General features: G+C 36.0%; 1 protein-coding gene across 2 annotated transcripts in view; it reads right to left on the bottom strand.

Annotated features, from left to right (window-relative positions):
- Window positions 1–4,305: 4,305 nt before the first annotated feature.
- The window catches only part of fam102ab (family with sequence similarity 102 member Ab), a 77,045-nt gene continuing 64,745 nt past the window's right edge, over window positions 4,306–16,605 (bottom strand). For both annotated transcript variants that reach the window (XM_007255800.4, XM_022665753.2), the window contains exons 6-12: window positions 14,578–14,624; window positions 12,905–13,071; window positions 12,655–12,759; window positions 10,724–10,925; window positions 10,345–10,466; window positions 9,155–9,224; window positions 4,306–9,037 (exon numbers count right to left, since the gene is read on the bottom strand). In XM_007255800.4, coding sequence (XP_007255862.2) covers window positions 8,992–9,037; window positions 9,155–9,224; window positions 10,345–10,466; window positions 10,724–10,925; window positions 12,655–12,759; window positions 12,905–13,071; window positions 14,578–14,624 — 759 coding nt within the window. In that variant the 3' untranslated portion in view covers window positions 4,306–8,991. The remainder of the gene's footprint in view (window positions 9,038–9,154; window positions 9,225–10,344; window positions 10,467–10,723; window positions 10,926–12,654; window positions 12,760–12,904; window positions 13,072–14,577; window positions 14,625–16,605) is intronic.

The raw sequence follows: 16,605 nt of genomic DNA, 5'->3' as shown, positions 1-16,605 counted from the left end.
CTCGCTTTGATGAGCTTGAATCTACATCATACATTCAATATATATTTCTCAGAAATTCACATTCACAAAAAAAAAAATTAAGACACACTTCAATAACGCTGAAGTGATATTCCAGTTGTATGGAGGGATAGTAAAAAAAAGACACAACAGTGATTTTAGGATGCCCCACATTTGCTTTATTTCCCCAAAAATATGACATTAATACACCTCCAAATACACATTTACATTACAGAATACGAAACATTCATATTTGAGTGTAGAAATATAGTTTAGATCCATCATGAGACATACAGTCATACACCAAATAAAACCGAATGTGAGGTCAAGAAAACTTTGGAAATTATTTGTGTGATCATAAAATAGAAATATTCAAATAATTCTTTATATAATCAGAAAAATAAACTCATCACTTTTGTGGTAAAGTTAAATATAGATACTGCGTTTTCATAGAAATCTGTAATCTTTCAATATATCGATCATTTGTTAATTGTAACCAGTATAGTGGTCAAAAAATGGAGTCTTTCTGTCTGACCCAAGTGCATAGCGTTTGAATCTTTTACAAAATGAGAGAGAAAGAAGACAAACAGCATTAGTTGTGGAGGATTTAGCAGGTTTTTGTTTCTTTAAAGTTAGTATTTAAGTGCCGTTGTGGTGAAAGATATCTTTATTCGTTGGCCGATGATTCTACTCTGGAGATCACAGTGTAGTTTAACATTACGTGTAGAATTAATACTCTCAATCAAAAATGCTGAAAACACACCACGTTAGAGGAGAATTCCTCAGAAACAACGTAAATCAGAGTGAATTACACAATGGCCTTCAAGCGTTCTTACTCTTTTATAATGTAAGATGTAGCAAATCACACAAATACCCCTTATTCCCCCTCATTCGTCCCAATACTCAGTACTTGTCTTCCCACAACAGCATCTTAAATCACGTTTACAGAACGACGTTTGTGAGTGAAAAGAAAGATCAGTCACAGGTTACAGTCCATCACGACTGATACAAGAGGCTCATTTTTTTTTGTAATACAGGAAAATAAAACAAGACAAATAAAATAACAACATTAGCCTCTTTAAGTAGCAAATACATTGATCATTTTCATGCTGTCACAAAGTTTATTAAACATTAAAGACTTACCAGAGAGCGATCTGATAAGAAACAAACACTGTATGTGGAGAAAGTCTAAAATAAACCAGCCTGCTGGTTTGGAAATCCCAAAAAACAGGACAGTGTTAGCGTTAGCATTAGCGATAGCATTAGCATATCGCTCATATTGTTAGCAAGGAGGGCAGTACGAAGAAAGATAGTGAACAGACTGTCTGTCAGAGCACAGACAACAAGAAAGGGTGTGATTATTTTAAATAAAGTCTTTTGATTTAGATTCCCTTGATACTAGTGTAGTAGCCTAAAAACTACAAAAGAAAAAAAAACCTTGTTCACTCAGTGTTCACCCAGATAAGACACTAATTCGATAAATGCAAGCTTAGTGAGATAATAATGTAAGGCAGAGTGAGGCACAATCTAACTCAGGGTAAACTGTAAAATGGATTTTTATGTAGATGAACACATTTAAGCAGAACATTTACTTTTTAGTCTTATTGAATTTCATAATAATGTAATTTGTGAATTAGCTTTAGTACCATAATAGTAGTGTATATTGTGTATTCATACTAATCCCTCAGTTTGGGGGTTACGGTTGGTTACACACACTTGTCTCATGGAGAGTAATTTATTCATTTAAGCTGTAAGCATGGTATTGTTGGTATTGTAGTGGTTTAGGAAGTGTGCTACAGTAACTGTAGTCTTGTTTGCCTCTCTCTCTCTCTCTCTCTCTCTCTCTGCTGTGTAAAAAGAGAGCAACCTACAGTTGTGGTCAAAAGTTTACATACACTTGTAAAAAAACATAATGTTATGGCTGTCTTGAGTTTTCAATAAGTTCTACAACTCTTATTTTTCTGTGATAGAGTGATCGGAACACATACATGTTTGTCACAAAAAACAGTCATAAAATTTGGTTCTTTCATAAATTTATTATGGGTCTGCTGAAAATGTCACCAAATCTGCTGGGTCAAAAATATACATACAGCAACATTAGTATTTGGTTACATGTCCCTTGGCCATTTTCACGGCAACTAGGCGCTTTTGGTAGCCATCCACAAGCTCCTGGCAAGCTTCAGGTCGAATGTTTGACCACTCTTCTTGACAGAATTGGTGCAGTTCAGCTAAATGTGATGGTTTTCTTGCATGAACCCGTTTCTTTAGCACTGTCCACATGTTCTCAATGGGGTTTAAGTCAGGACTTTGGGAAGGCCATTCTAAAACCTTAATTCTAGCCTGGTTTAGCCATTCCTTTACCACTTTTGATGTGTGTTTTGGGTCATTGTCTTGTTGGAACACCCAACTGCGCCCAAGACCCAACCTTCGGGCTGATGGTTTTAAGTTTTCCTGCAGAATTTGGAGGTAATCCTCCTTCTTCATTATCCCATTTACTTTCTGCAAAGAACCAGTTCCACTGGCAGCAAAACATCCCCAGAGCATAATACTACCACCACCATGCTTGACAGTAGGCATGGTGTTCCTGGGATTAAAGGCCTCACCTTTTCTCCTCCAAACATATTGCTGGGTGTTGTGGCCAAACAGCTCAATTTTTGTTTCGTCTGACCAGAGAACTTTCCTCCAGAAGGTTTTATCTTTGTCCATGTGATCAGCAGCAAACTTCAGCCGAGTCTTAAGGTGCCTTTTCTGGAGCAAGGGCTTCTTTCTTGCACGGCAGCCTCTCAGTCCATGGCGATGTAAAACACGCTTGACTGTGGAGACTGACACCTGTGTTCCATCAGCTTCCAAATCCTTGCAGACCTGCTTCTTGGTGATTCTTGGTTGACTCTTGACCATCCTGACCAATCTCCTCTCGGCAGCATGTGATAGCTTGCGTTTTCTTCCTGATCGTGGCAGTGACACAACTGTTCCATGCACTTTATACTTGCGTATAATTGTCTGCACAGTTGCTCTTGGGACCTGTAGCTGCTTTGAAATGGCTCCAAGTGACTTCCCTGACTTGTTCAAGTCAATAATTCGCTTTTTCAGATCCACACTGAGTTCCTTTGACTTTCCCATTGTAGCTTTTGTAGCTGAGTCTAATCACTGGGTCAAATGAGCCCTATTTAAATGGGCTCATGAGAAGTCAACAGCTGTAGTCAATCAGAATCACTTACAAGAAGTGAAGAGGCCATGACATGAAGCTAATTTGATTGACACAACTCGCTACATCACCAAAATTGACAAATTTTGTTGCTGTATGTATATTTTTGACCCAGCAGATTTGGTGACATTTTCAGCAGACCCATAATAAATTTATGAAAGAACCAAATTTTATGACTGTTTTTTGTGACAAACATGTATGTGTTCCGATCACTCTATCACAGAAAAATAAGAGTTGTAGAACTTATTGAAAACTCAAGACAGCCATAACATTATGTTTTTTTACAAGTGTATGTAAACTTTTGACCACAACTGTATATGCTACTTTTTTAAATCACTCTTTACCTTTATCACTTACTGTTCTCAGCTTTGGATTTTTAAAATTATTGAAAATAAACAAGATATTCTGGCTTTAACATCTAAGTTCAGCTTGTGGTGGTATGCTATAGTTTAAGTTTTACACACTTTACTGCCGAATTAATACAATACAGGCTGTATTATCTAACTCAACAAGGTATCATATGGAACTAGGTTAACTAAATGTACCCTAAAAATCTGTGTGTTCAAATTAAATGAAAATAAATGTTGGTTATTCTTTACTTTTTGTCTTTTTTTCCCTTGTTAGATTCTTGTACTTTTAACAAACCTTAAGGTCCAAACTGTAGTGCATTACATCCCCAATACCAATAATTTTTTTTTATGCTGTGCCCCACTCTCCCATATTAATTTATTATAACAAATAACAGAATTACAGGCACCCTTTGCTTTAAAAGGAAAAACGACAATACTTCGTTTTAGTCTTATTATCACTGATAATATGAAAAGGCCATTTTTTTAGAAGGCATCTTTGAAACCATATTTTGATAACATATATTATGAAATATGACCACTTAAAAATAAAAATCCTTAAAAATAAAAAAGGTCTTACTTATAAATAGGTTACATATGCAATATATAAATAAATGTATAGATTAACTCTTTTAAAGTCTTTTAAAGCCAAAAATCTATTTTTATATAGTATATTTTATAGTTCTCACTGTAAGCTTAAGCAGATATTTTTTTAAGCTTAAATATTTTTATAGCCTTTTGTACACATTTAGGCAAGGGTGCTAATAATTCATATGGCCACAGTATAACAAAGAACCTGAGAATCTGAGAAATTCACTGTTCCATTACCCCTGCACACAGTTGTTCTGCAGTGCCTTAACTTAACTAGAGAACACTGAGTGAATCCAACTGCATGATATTACAATAAAAAGGCCATTAAAGGAGTATTCCATGTAAAATCTATTAGTTAACATTCAGTTCTTAATAGTAATTAGTGTGAAATCCTCCTTTAATGTTGCGTCGAGCCCACATTGCACTTTTACATGTAAAGTCATCATAACAGAACTAGATGTGCGAAGAGCACAACGTCTCTTAGTGTAAAATCTCTAGCCTGCTACTCTGTTCCCTCAGATCAACTGAGAGGAGGTCTATACTCCACGACCGAGATCATGGCTAGCTCATTCAAACTGGAAACACAAAGAAAATACAACATTACAGACACTTTTCCCGTACACACACACACATTTACACACATACACACTCGTATACACACACCGAGGGGCCTTCTTTGTTTCGGGACGCACACCAGGTGCTGTCGCCAGGATGAGTCTCGTGATTGTGAGTCATCTGCTCTGACCCAGCTCTACAAACACAGTGTTTTTTTTTTCAGCCACATCCTCCGCCAGACACTGACGCATTCCCTTATACAGCACACACACTCAGGCTCAGAGTTTCTTGTTTTTAATGATGAACACATTTCCCTGCAGCAGGACTGAATTTGCTCCTTTTCACTAAACTACACTGAATTTTACCCTGATAAAGAGCAGAACACACTGAGACAATCAGTGCACTGCACTGTTATACAGCATGTTCTTTTATTTCTGGCTGAAACCAGCAGCCAGAGACAAAAAAGAGCTTATCCGGGGCCAATGCTTGCCCCTGCAGTTGATCTAATGATTTAAGCCAGTCCTGATGCTAAAAACTTGGCTTTGGACATGTACCTGTGGTTTAATGTGTTTAAACCTTAAATAAGTTTATCTAATTTTGTTTGTCATCTATTAACATTCAAAAATATTATAAAAGATTTGGAAATGTCTATAAACCTTTCTATGAAAAGGTGACAACATTACAGCTACATTATTCATGATTCACTACCTTCTTAAAACGCTGTATAAAAAAATGTTGCTTCTGTTATACTGAAATACAGAAATGATTTAGGGTTAAACAAAACTTCTTGCATTCGTGGCTGAAACCAGCAGCCAGAGAGAGAAATCAGCTTATTTTAGGCCAATACTGGCCATTTTTACTCAAAAAAACTACAGCCCTGGAAAAAATTAAGAGAGCACTTCAGTTTCTAAATCAGTTTTTTCTGATTTTGCTATTTGTAGGTTCATGTTTGAGTAAAATGAACATTTTTGTTTTATTCTAAAAAACTAAAGACATTTCTACCAAAATTCCAAATAAACATATTATAATTTAGAACATTTATTCGCAGAAAATGAGAAACGGCTGAAATAACAAAAAAGATGCAGAGCTTTCAGACCTTAAATAATGCAAAGAAAACAAGTTCATATTCATAAATATTTAAGAGAACAGAAATCAATATTTGGTGAAATAATCCTGGCTTTTAAACACACTTTTCATGCATCTTGGCATGTTCTCCTCCACCAGTCTTACACACTGCTTTTGGATAGCTTTATGCCACTCCTGGTGCAAAAAGTCAAGCAGAAAATCAAAGAAAATCATCTTTTTTGTAAGTGGCCTCCTATTTTTTTTCCAGAGCTGTATTTTCCAAGGACAATTTGAATATTTATTAAGGATTTTTTAGACAGTTGTTGTTCTCCATTAATGTTTCTACAGATTCTATAATTAAAAAGTTAGTACAATGCAGATACAGTACATTATGATTAACTGTATTTTTAGAAAAGCTGCATAGAGTTATGTTGCTTCTAATATACTGAGAACTCTGCAACACATGTCTGTGTCACCTAAGGCATGATTTAAGATCAGGCAAAAACTTTTCTTGCATTCGTGGCTGAAACCAGCAGCCAAAAACAAAAATGATTTTATCTGAGTTGGTAAAGTTTGGTTTCCTGGGCCAATTTCAATCTTTTTTAAGGGGTTTTAAAGAGTTTAGTTAAAATTTGTAACAACATATTATGGCTGATGTTCACAAAGTCCAGACTTAAGAAAGCTACACTTTGATAATTGTGGTTTGATATGTTTAGATAAAGGTTGTATGATGGGCTAATCTGATGGTGCTGTGCTCCATTAATGTTCCAACAGATTCGGAAATGGGTAAAGGCCTTTTATTGGAAAAACAGGCCAGGTTTTGGCTGCATTAGGACCAACAATGTCTGTTTAAAAGACTGCATATTCTAATGTTGCTTACACTGTACTGAGAACTCAGTAAAAGCCCTGTAAAGCATGAATAATTTATTCTGAATGCTAAATATAGATACAGATTTTGTATGTATATGGGGCCTACAGTAAATGAGTACAAGAAAGTTAGGTTTTTGTCATTAAAGTCATGCAGGGTCATTGATGAGACCAGGAGACACAGGCCCAGTCTTGGTTGTACACTGCACATGGGATTTTGATGGGACCCCTGTGAGATTAAGTTGAGCTGTAATGATGGGGCTCATTTGGGAAGCTCAGTTGGGTTTTATCTACAGTCCCACCTAGAGCCCATGCCCATCTGAAACCCACCTTGAGAAAAGGCTTGTTCTTGTCTTTTTACCTATAGAAACCATTCTGTAGGTAAAATGACTGAAAATGGAGCCTCCCTAACATTTGGGTGGTGCCAGGAGGACAGCAGAAAGCTAATAGGACCACTCTGTGAACTTGTTGAACTTGGTGTGTGGTACAACAGAATCTGGCAACATAACATTGTCATTGATTGTATGCTGGTAAGTTTTTTTTTTGGATTTCAGGAGCATTTTTGCTTCATATCTTTCATTTCTGAGGCCGACCAGCAGCACTCATAAAACAGGGTTGAGAATGTTTGCTGGACAGACATGGCGGAGGAAAATGGCTGTGAAAAATGTAGATTTTATATTATTGACTATTATATTCACCAAACCTGCTGGAGAATATATAAGGTAATACGTATTGGAGAACCTAAAAACTCACACACACATACTCACACACAAAACAAAAAAAATCAGAAGGCCTTAATCTATGGAGGAATGGCCAGAAGCTCCCAATCCCACCTGAACATCAGCTGATTCTGCATGGCCAGCCACACAGCACTGAGTCTATTTACTCTATTTACGTTTTCTGTCATACAGGTTAATAAGGTCATTATTCCCAGTGCAGGGATAATGATAAAAGGCTGTGGTAGAAGCAGGATCATTAGGAACATTCATGCTAAGACTAATAAAACAGTTTTTAGTGGTTTGTAGCCCAGGCAGAACACACAACCCGTACTCAAAGAGTTTGGCTGTGTGTTGATAAAACACAAAAAAAAAGAGAGAGAGAAAAAAAAACACAGAACTAGTAGCAGAAAATCACAGGTTGAAACCATTAAATCATATCTGAAAGGCTAAGCAGTATACGAATTATAGTATTTCCACAAAAAAAAAAAATCCTAAAGGCTGTCAATTAGGACACATATACGTTTATAAGCCAATGACAGCTTTCACAGTGTTAGACTACACTCCCCACAATGCCTTGTTTCATCAGGCATTTCATCAAGTTCCTTTACTTGCAATAAGGTGTCATTAAAGTGTTAATTAAGATATCTTTTTGATTATGCATTTTACAATATACACTTATCATCTAAAAATAATTGCATACAGAAGTCATTAAAAGACAGGAATGAAACTTGGTGGGTAATCATGCCAGACTGTTATGAAGTGATAGCAGAACATCTTTAGTGTGTGGAGGAACTATGGTAAGAGGTTGTATTCAGCAGGGCTTGGTCTGCATTACAGACACTTTGACAGCCCAATGTTATAATAGTAAGGTCCTGTAATCCTGCAGCACAATTTGGTGCACTATTCCAACAAGACAATGCATGTCCACAAACTGCTGCCATCTCATGAGCCTACAGATGCTATACCATGTCCAGCTGAATCTCCAGGCCTATTCCTGACTGAAAATGTGTGGGATGCTATTGGACATACTTTCAACTCTCATACCAACCCTAGCCCAACCCATACCAAAATCTGCAGAATCTGTGTGAAAATATTCAAGCTGCATAAGATGGATTGTTACAGGATACCATTAGAAGCCTCTGCAGAATCATTCTGGAAGTCTGGCATGTTGCAGCGTTACACACGAGACACACTATTTCTGTCTGTGAAGCTCAATAATAAATATGATTAATATGTTCTTGGTTTTATTTTTAACTTCCTTTCAAATAGCACTGCAATGTAATGCTTCCTTCTGGGTGCAACTATTTTTGCAACAATGTTTTCCGATGATGAGTGTGTAATAATAATAATTATTATTAGTTAACTACCCACCACCATTTCCATAAATTTGATGTAGAATTTAAGGTGTTATTATTATTATTATTATTATTATTATTATTATAGCAGTGAGTGAGAAAACATCAGTAATCAGTGAAGAAAAGATAAAAAATAAAAAAGAAAGAAAAGACAAACGCAAGTAGACAAACAACTCGTCAGTGGGACACTGGAATTCTGCTCTGGTCCGGTGATCCTCGCCAGTTTGGACCTACTCTGGATTCTCTTCAGGTGAAGAGCCAGAGCTGGACACAAGAGGTGCTGAGTGCCACTAATGACTTTCAATCACAACAGGTTCAAACACGCCTGCAGACACCCTGCCAGAACAAAAAAATTATGTGTTAGTGGTGTTTTTCCCAGGGCTTGTATTTAAAAAGGTAACCGGGACTGAATTTATTCAGTATCCAGCTGAAACCGCTCTTGGTCTGACTCACCTGTTCCCCAGCTGGATGCCTCCAAGAGCTGTGGTACCATCTCTACTGACAAACAGTCGCAAATTGCTATCTGTAATACAGAGGGGGCAGGGGATAGAAAGAAATGGAAAAACAAAGCATATTGTTGTTATTAGGGATTGGTGATATGGCCCTTATATAATATTATGATATTTCATATCATGGTTTAATTTAATTTTTTTCCCATTCACACTCATTGGGACTCCCCCTATCACTAGTGATGCCTCAACACTCCAAGAGGGTAAAGACTAGCACATGCCTCCTCCGATACATGTGAAGTCAGACTCCGCTGATTGCAGCATGAGTAGCATCACAGCGCACTCGGAGGAAAGCGCAGTGACTCGGTTCCTATACATCGGCTCACAGACGCCTTGTGCTGAGCGCCATCGCGCACCATCTACCCACCCAGAGAGAGCAAGGACATTTGTTCTCTCTCAGGGCTCCGGCAGCTGATGGCAAGCTGCATAAACAGGATTCGAACAGGTGATCTCCTGATCATAGTTGCAGTGCTTAGCCTGCTGGACCGCTCAGAGAAAACACTAACATTTTTTTTTTAATTTCAAGAATATACTAGTGCAACATAATAAACATTATTATTAAATTCATTATAAATTTAAAAAAAAATCTAAAAATGACAAACACAAATCTACACAGTTCTGGAGATTAAAAACCTGAACTTGATAATCACAACAATATGCTGTGAAAAAGAAAAAGAAAAAAGTACTTCTGAACTTAACAGCAGTGATGCTGAATTTAAATTGCAAAATAAAACCAAAATATATCACCAGACTCTGTAAACATTATTAATTTGTGTTACAAAAAAACATTAATATGTTAAAGTTTCCAGATTAATCACACATGTTAAGGCTTTAAGACTGACAGAACTAGTTATAACATTAATGAAAAGTAATATTTGTGTAAAATCTATTACTACTACTCTATCACTTCAGGTGTAGCTTCTGTATTTCTCACATTTTCTCTCCAGAAATACTAATGCACTGTAGGCCCAGACTGAGCCCAGCAAAAAAAAAAATACTGATTCTTGCACAGTGCTTCTTTAATTGGCACTATCTTTCCAGGTTAAACTACAGCTGGATTCAACAGGGCTTTTAAGAGTTTCTTTGGGACTCATTATTGAGGCCACAACAGCTCTTATATAATGTGCTACATACCCTCATTGTTGCTGACGTCAGCAAAGTTCTGACTCTGGACGATCTTCTCCACAATGTCATCAGCATCGATGCGAGTGTCATCCACCCAGGTGGGGTGGTTCTCCACAGAGTCCTTCTTTCTCCTATAACCAGGACAGACACTGTTAATACACTTAACATTACCACTACCATTACAGCTAATCATACGTACTGGGGGGGGGGGATGAAGAACAACAACTTGAATTTAATTAGATCCTGGAAAAAGTGTAATATGAATTATTCAATATATTAAAGCTGGAAAAGCTAAGGCTTCTTAAAGTAATTAAATTAAATTTTTAAATTAAATTCAGAAAGGTTAATCCCTTTATTTTATCTGGTGTCAGCAGGGCAATAGTTTTACCTGGATGGTCGGTTGGGGAGTATGGCGGGCCGGGGTGGCCGTGGTGGTTTTTCTTGCTTCACTGGCTCTTTCTCCGGCTCTGGGGGGCTCTCTGCAGCCGCCACGGCCCCCGCTGAAGTGTTGCTGCTGCTGGTGGAGGTGTTCCGCCGGTGCTGGCTCAGGTCCGTCAGGCTGGACGAGCGGGAATGCTCGGTGCTGTAGCCTGCAGGGTGAGCCAACATAAAAGATAATCAAATCAGTTACTAAAATTAAACTGGAAAAGAAACTAGAGTAACTAATATTGCATCTACCAGCAATGTCTTACATTTCAAGAAAAGACAAAGTGCCAATTGAATTGCAGCTTTGCGAATACAGTATTAGTCAAGAGTTTAGAAACACTCATTTAATATTATTTTTTATTCTACACTGTAAATGAATACTAAAGTGATGCAGACTATAAAGAAACACATAAGGAATCATGTATTCACTTAAAAGTATTAAACAAACCAAAATACTCTCAGAAGCATCTGTTCTAATAACTTGTATTTTCTGAGGCTGGTAACTCTGATTTACTTATCCTCTGATTTAACAGAGGTAACTCTTGTTTTTTCTTTCCTGAGGCAATCAGCACGACCAGATTCTGCAACAGCTTCTACCCCCAAGCCATCAGACTCCTTAACTGCAGAGACTGAACTGATGGTTTTTCTGTACATGCACACACACTCTTACCCCACTTACCCCAGAAAATGGAAAGCACTAAAAACCCTACTACCTCACTGGACTCTATTGCACACTGTGTAATAGAGTAATTACTACCTCACCTGGTCCTTTTTGCACACTGCAAAATTTGCACACTGTCTTGTTATTTATTATTCTTTGTCTGTATTGTGTTGTATTGTCTGTCTGCACTTTTGTACTGTTGCACTATTGTTCTGTCTACACTGTGTTTATGTGCACCATGGTCCCTGGAGGAACGTTGTTTCGTTTCACTGTGTACTCTGTATATAGCTGAAATGACAATAAAAACCACTTTGACTTTGACTTTGACTATAAAACATATTCTGGTTTGTTTAACATTTTGTTGTTTACTAAAAGATTCCATATGTTATTTCTTTATAGTTTGGATGACTAGTATTTATCTACAATGCAAAAAAGTTTAAAATAATGAAAAAAAAAACTGTGTGGTGTGGAACTGTACATGAATTGTAACATGATGCTAGTACTGCATAGCTTTCAAATAATCAGAAGATTTTAAATTTTAAATAATTAATTTCAGTAATTAATATATTTAAAAAATAATATATTTTAAACATAAGCAGAATGCTACATTATTTAATAAGACAATTATTTTTGGTTGTATAAGACACGTTTCTCTTGCATGTTGATCAATAAAGTACAAATAAAACAATTAATATGCAAGAATATCTCATCTCATTTCACAAATGACTTGATAAGAAATATTCCTAATGATACTAAAAGAGAGTAATACCTACCAATAGATTATATCTAAAAACTCAAATTCATGCTAGTTACTTACCAATTATTATTATTATTCATAATAACAACATTTTTTTTTTTCACAAAAACACTATTTTAATTTTAACAGAATATGAATCTGGCAGTTGCTCTTTCCACTATGTCAAAGATTTATGATGAACAGACCAATATAACATTAAGTAGGTTTTTGCCCTCTCCTGCCATTGCCATTTTAGAGATACAAGATATTTTTCTGTTTTTCATAATATAATAAATCAGTCGATTTTTGTACAATAAGCTATGATACAGAACCTCAACCAGACAATAAATGTATTAAATGCATCCCACATATTTCAGATTTCTAATTATCTAATATACCCATTTTAAATGTATTGTCCATATTTGAATCCACTCTTACAGTAGTATAAACAATACAACTATTGTTCAATCCTATAATATCTGTTTAAAATGCTCACCTGAGACTTTGCTCTGCTGACTGGCGTAGCTGGAATTCCTCGAGTGGCCTGTGTGGAACACTTCATCCGGGCTGGAGAGGTTCTCATCTAACACCTCTGGCAGACCTAAACACATAGACAAATGAATACAGTCTTAGGATTTGAGCAGAACATACACACACACACACACACACACACACATATATATATATATATATATATATATATGCACAAATCAGACACACTAAGAGGTGGCTGTGCTGCAGCTGACCTGAGCAGGGTGCGGGGGCTCTGGATTTGAGTGAGCGGCTGGTGGTGATGCCTGGGTTGAAGCCCGCTGGTGCTGTGGGTTTGTCGGCAGTGCCCTCTCCTTTACAGTCCAGCTGCAGAGACGGGTCCTGGCCAGCGAAGGCTGTGGTTTTAGCTGTGCTCAGGGGCCTGGGACAAGGGAAACACTTATACTGAGTCATGGGCCTCTAACTACAGAGAAACAAACTACTTTTTTTTTAATATTAAGTTATTTTTGTATATTAATTTCATTTAGCTTTATTATTTTGGCAGTGTAGAAAACTAAGAATATTGCCTACACTATGTCCTATACTACATGTCAAAATATTAAAGAAGAACTCCAGTGTAAAACTGATATTGGGTGTAGTAAAACATGATAAAAAGTACTTACCTTTGTTGAATAGCCCACTACCACTCTCCTACAGCTTCCTGAGATACAGTAATGTAAACGGCCATATCGGGGCATATTTTGCCGCAATAAATTGTATTTTTTTTTTCTTTTTAAGTGAATAATGTCTCCATTTAAATGTTAGGGCTCTCTGGATTCTACCAAGAAAGTGTGGAGCTACTTTGAGCCTGAATAACGGTGCAAAATATGCCCCGATACGCCTGTTGTACAGAGTGCTGGGCAAAAGCACAAAATTACTGCATCTCAGAAAGCTGTAGGAGAGCGGCAGTGGAATATTCAACAAAGTACTTTTCATCACGTTTTACTAAATCCAAAGTAAATTTTACACTGGAGTTTTCCTTTAAGGACACCATTCTAATCAATGCTGTATTTACCTACTTTAAGTTGTACACAATTTAAACATTTAAATCAGACAGAAAATTAACTTCTGTTATTTGATAAAAGAAACTCCTCAAATTATTTTACTGATATATGTATATATTCCAGAGGTAAAACTATGCTTTTGATACGTTCTCTACTCATCTCAGGTAATAATATATATTTTTCTATTTATGCAAATGTGCATTAATTGTATCTGTCATTATTATTATTGTTAATATTACAATTTATATTATTATATGTATTATATTATACTACACTGTTCCACTGTTTTCATACTACACGTAGCATATAATTTGCTTTATCTATTTCATTGTATATGCATTTATTGTATTATTATTGTCAACATATTTATTATTATTTGCTGCTGACCTCATTGTATGTGCAATATATATATATATATATATATATATATATATATATATATATATACAAAAATAAATCCTATTTTCTGAATCATTAATGGTTTATTTTTTTACATGTACACAATAATGTTATTTATTCTGGACATCCAGTGAGCACAGCATTTCTCTGTTGTGGAAACTCCACTCATTTAAAATCATTCAGGTACTGATCTTGGTTCAGATTCCCTTGGTTGTATTCAGGAAAACCAAATTTAAGCAGTGTTAGTCTGCAGTTTAATTCATACAGCCCATATTTCAACTTTGAAAGGTGACCCACCAGCAGGTGGCACTATAAGACCAAACATAATGACTCTCCTGGAACTTCTCACTGTTTCTAGTGGGAACATAACTCAGGGAAAGATGATTCAACACTGGACCACAGTTCAGTTAGGAGTTTCTTCCAAAGCCTCATACTTCAGAAAGAAACCTCATGGTGTGTTCTAGTCCAGGAAAAGGATGACTCACGTTTTAAAGCAAGGGTCCCCGGAGAGGAGGGTCATACCGATGGTAACCTGCAGAAAAACAAACAACAAAACAAACATTACATTGCATTCTTTTCAAAACAATGCTAATCAATAACAGTAGCACATGGAGCATAGTGGAGGTGTTCCATTATGATACTCAGTATGGTTTCAGTCCAATACTGTCTGACCAGTGGGAATGGGAACAGGAATATACTAAATCAATGTGCAAAATTAGATATTTTCTTCTTATTTTTTTCATTTAGACAGCTTTTTACATAAAAAAACGAAATGTGCTTTCTTTATTTATGATGGCACCTAAATAAATAACTTACAATGGTAAAGAAAATAACAGATTTCTTCAAAAAGGGCGAGAAAATGTTGATAAATATTTTTTACTGGAAGAAAAAAAATCTATAATCTGATACAATCAGTTATTCTGCACATATTATATCAATTCTTAACCCTAAAACCCAAGCCTACATGTGTTCAAGCCTACATGGCAGTATTCTAGGCTTCATAACTTTATAATAGACATAATACACATATTATAATAAAGGGGGCAGGACTTGTAGGCACTTGTTCCTTTGGGGAAGCATAAAATATACAATATAACATAAAATATGTAACAACTAGGCACCATACAACCAGTAGGGGTTAGAAACTAGTACCCCATGTCCACCTGGACCAAACCTAACCTACACTACTTTCAAGTGAGCCCCATATGAGCTTAAGCTGACTTGTTTGTTTTACATTATGAGGATCGTTTTATTTAGATTAGCTAAGTTATGCTATATAAGTGCTTTCAGATAAATATTTAGTAGGAGTTTTAAAAACTTAGCTTAGTTTAAAGGAGGATAGAAGATGGCATGCAGATAATCAAGTTTTCAGCATCAAACAAAAAAGTCATATCCCTAATTTAAAGTACTATAACTTAGGGCTTATTTTGTACGGGGAAAAAAAAAACAGATTTTAGCTTTTAAACAGATTTAAACACAATTTAAAATGAATCTAAAATGAAGCTATTGTTTCTTTTATATTTAATTTCTTTTTTATGAATAGAAAGCGGCCTTCTTCAACTTTACATGCAGCTTTTATACTAAACATGGTGTAAACATAACCTCTTTTTATTTTAGTTAAGAAAAAGTGTAAAATATGAAAATCACTGCTATATAAAAGAGTTCTTCACATGTTTGACAGAAGAATTCTGTCTACTGACAAATCTGTCTATCTGGCAGCTTCTATATGTAAAGATGTCTAATCCTGATTATCATATTTAAAAAAATGCATTAAAACAGTAATTTAATTTATCAAAATAATATTATTAACCTACTAGCACTAGTATAACTAATAACCAACAAATCATAGAAGTAAGGGAACTGCAAAAGTTTCTTTAATGCTATCAAACAACCATTTTGGTATAAAATTGTCTGGTTCTAAAATTGGTATGTGGTAAATTTATTACACCTCTTTCTTTACACAGATTTCTTCTACAAAAAATGATTCCTCTAAAGCATTACTCAGACTGCATCTCTTGGCATCTTTATTTATTTTTAAAGCTGTACTCTTAGCATCATCTCCACCCTTCCTAAAATAAACCCTGTCAATTAAACGAACAAAAATAAAACAGACCCTAAACAGCGCTTCCTTTTATTGCTGCAAAATGCAGCTTTCAAAGAAGACAGCAGACAGTGACTCAGGCGAAATAAAAGAGTTCAGATTTAAAATTAGCATGTTGGGATGGTGAGTGGGCTGGTACCTTCACATATCTCCCACACAGTCACAGAGTGGATGCAAATGAGTGCTGGGATTATGGGAAGGGAAACAGAGCTCTACATCTACAGTAACTACATAAAAAGCTGCTTCTGCTGCCCAAGACTGAGTTCAAATAGGGACGGACATTTAGATGGCTAAAAATGACATTTACTGAAACCACGTCTACTGTATATGAGCTAAAGTAGTGGAACACAGGGCCAGTGGTTTCCAGCTGTGGGAGAACAGCTTTAAGAGAAACATAGAATTTAAACATACC

The sequence above is a fragment of the Astyanax mexicanus genome, chromosome 1 (assembly GCF_023375975.1).
Source record: "Astyanax mexicanus isolate ESR-SI-001 chromosome 1, AstMex3_surface, whole genome shotgun sequence".
In the NCBI taxonomy this organism is placed as follows: Eukaryota; Metazoa; Chordata; class Actinopteri; order Characiformes; family Acestrorhamphidae; genus Astyanax; species Astyanax mexicanus.
Note: the sequence above shows the minus strand (reverse complement) of the source record. Positions and strands in the feature narration are given on the sequence as shown.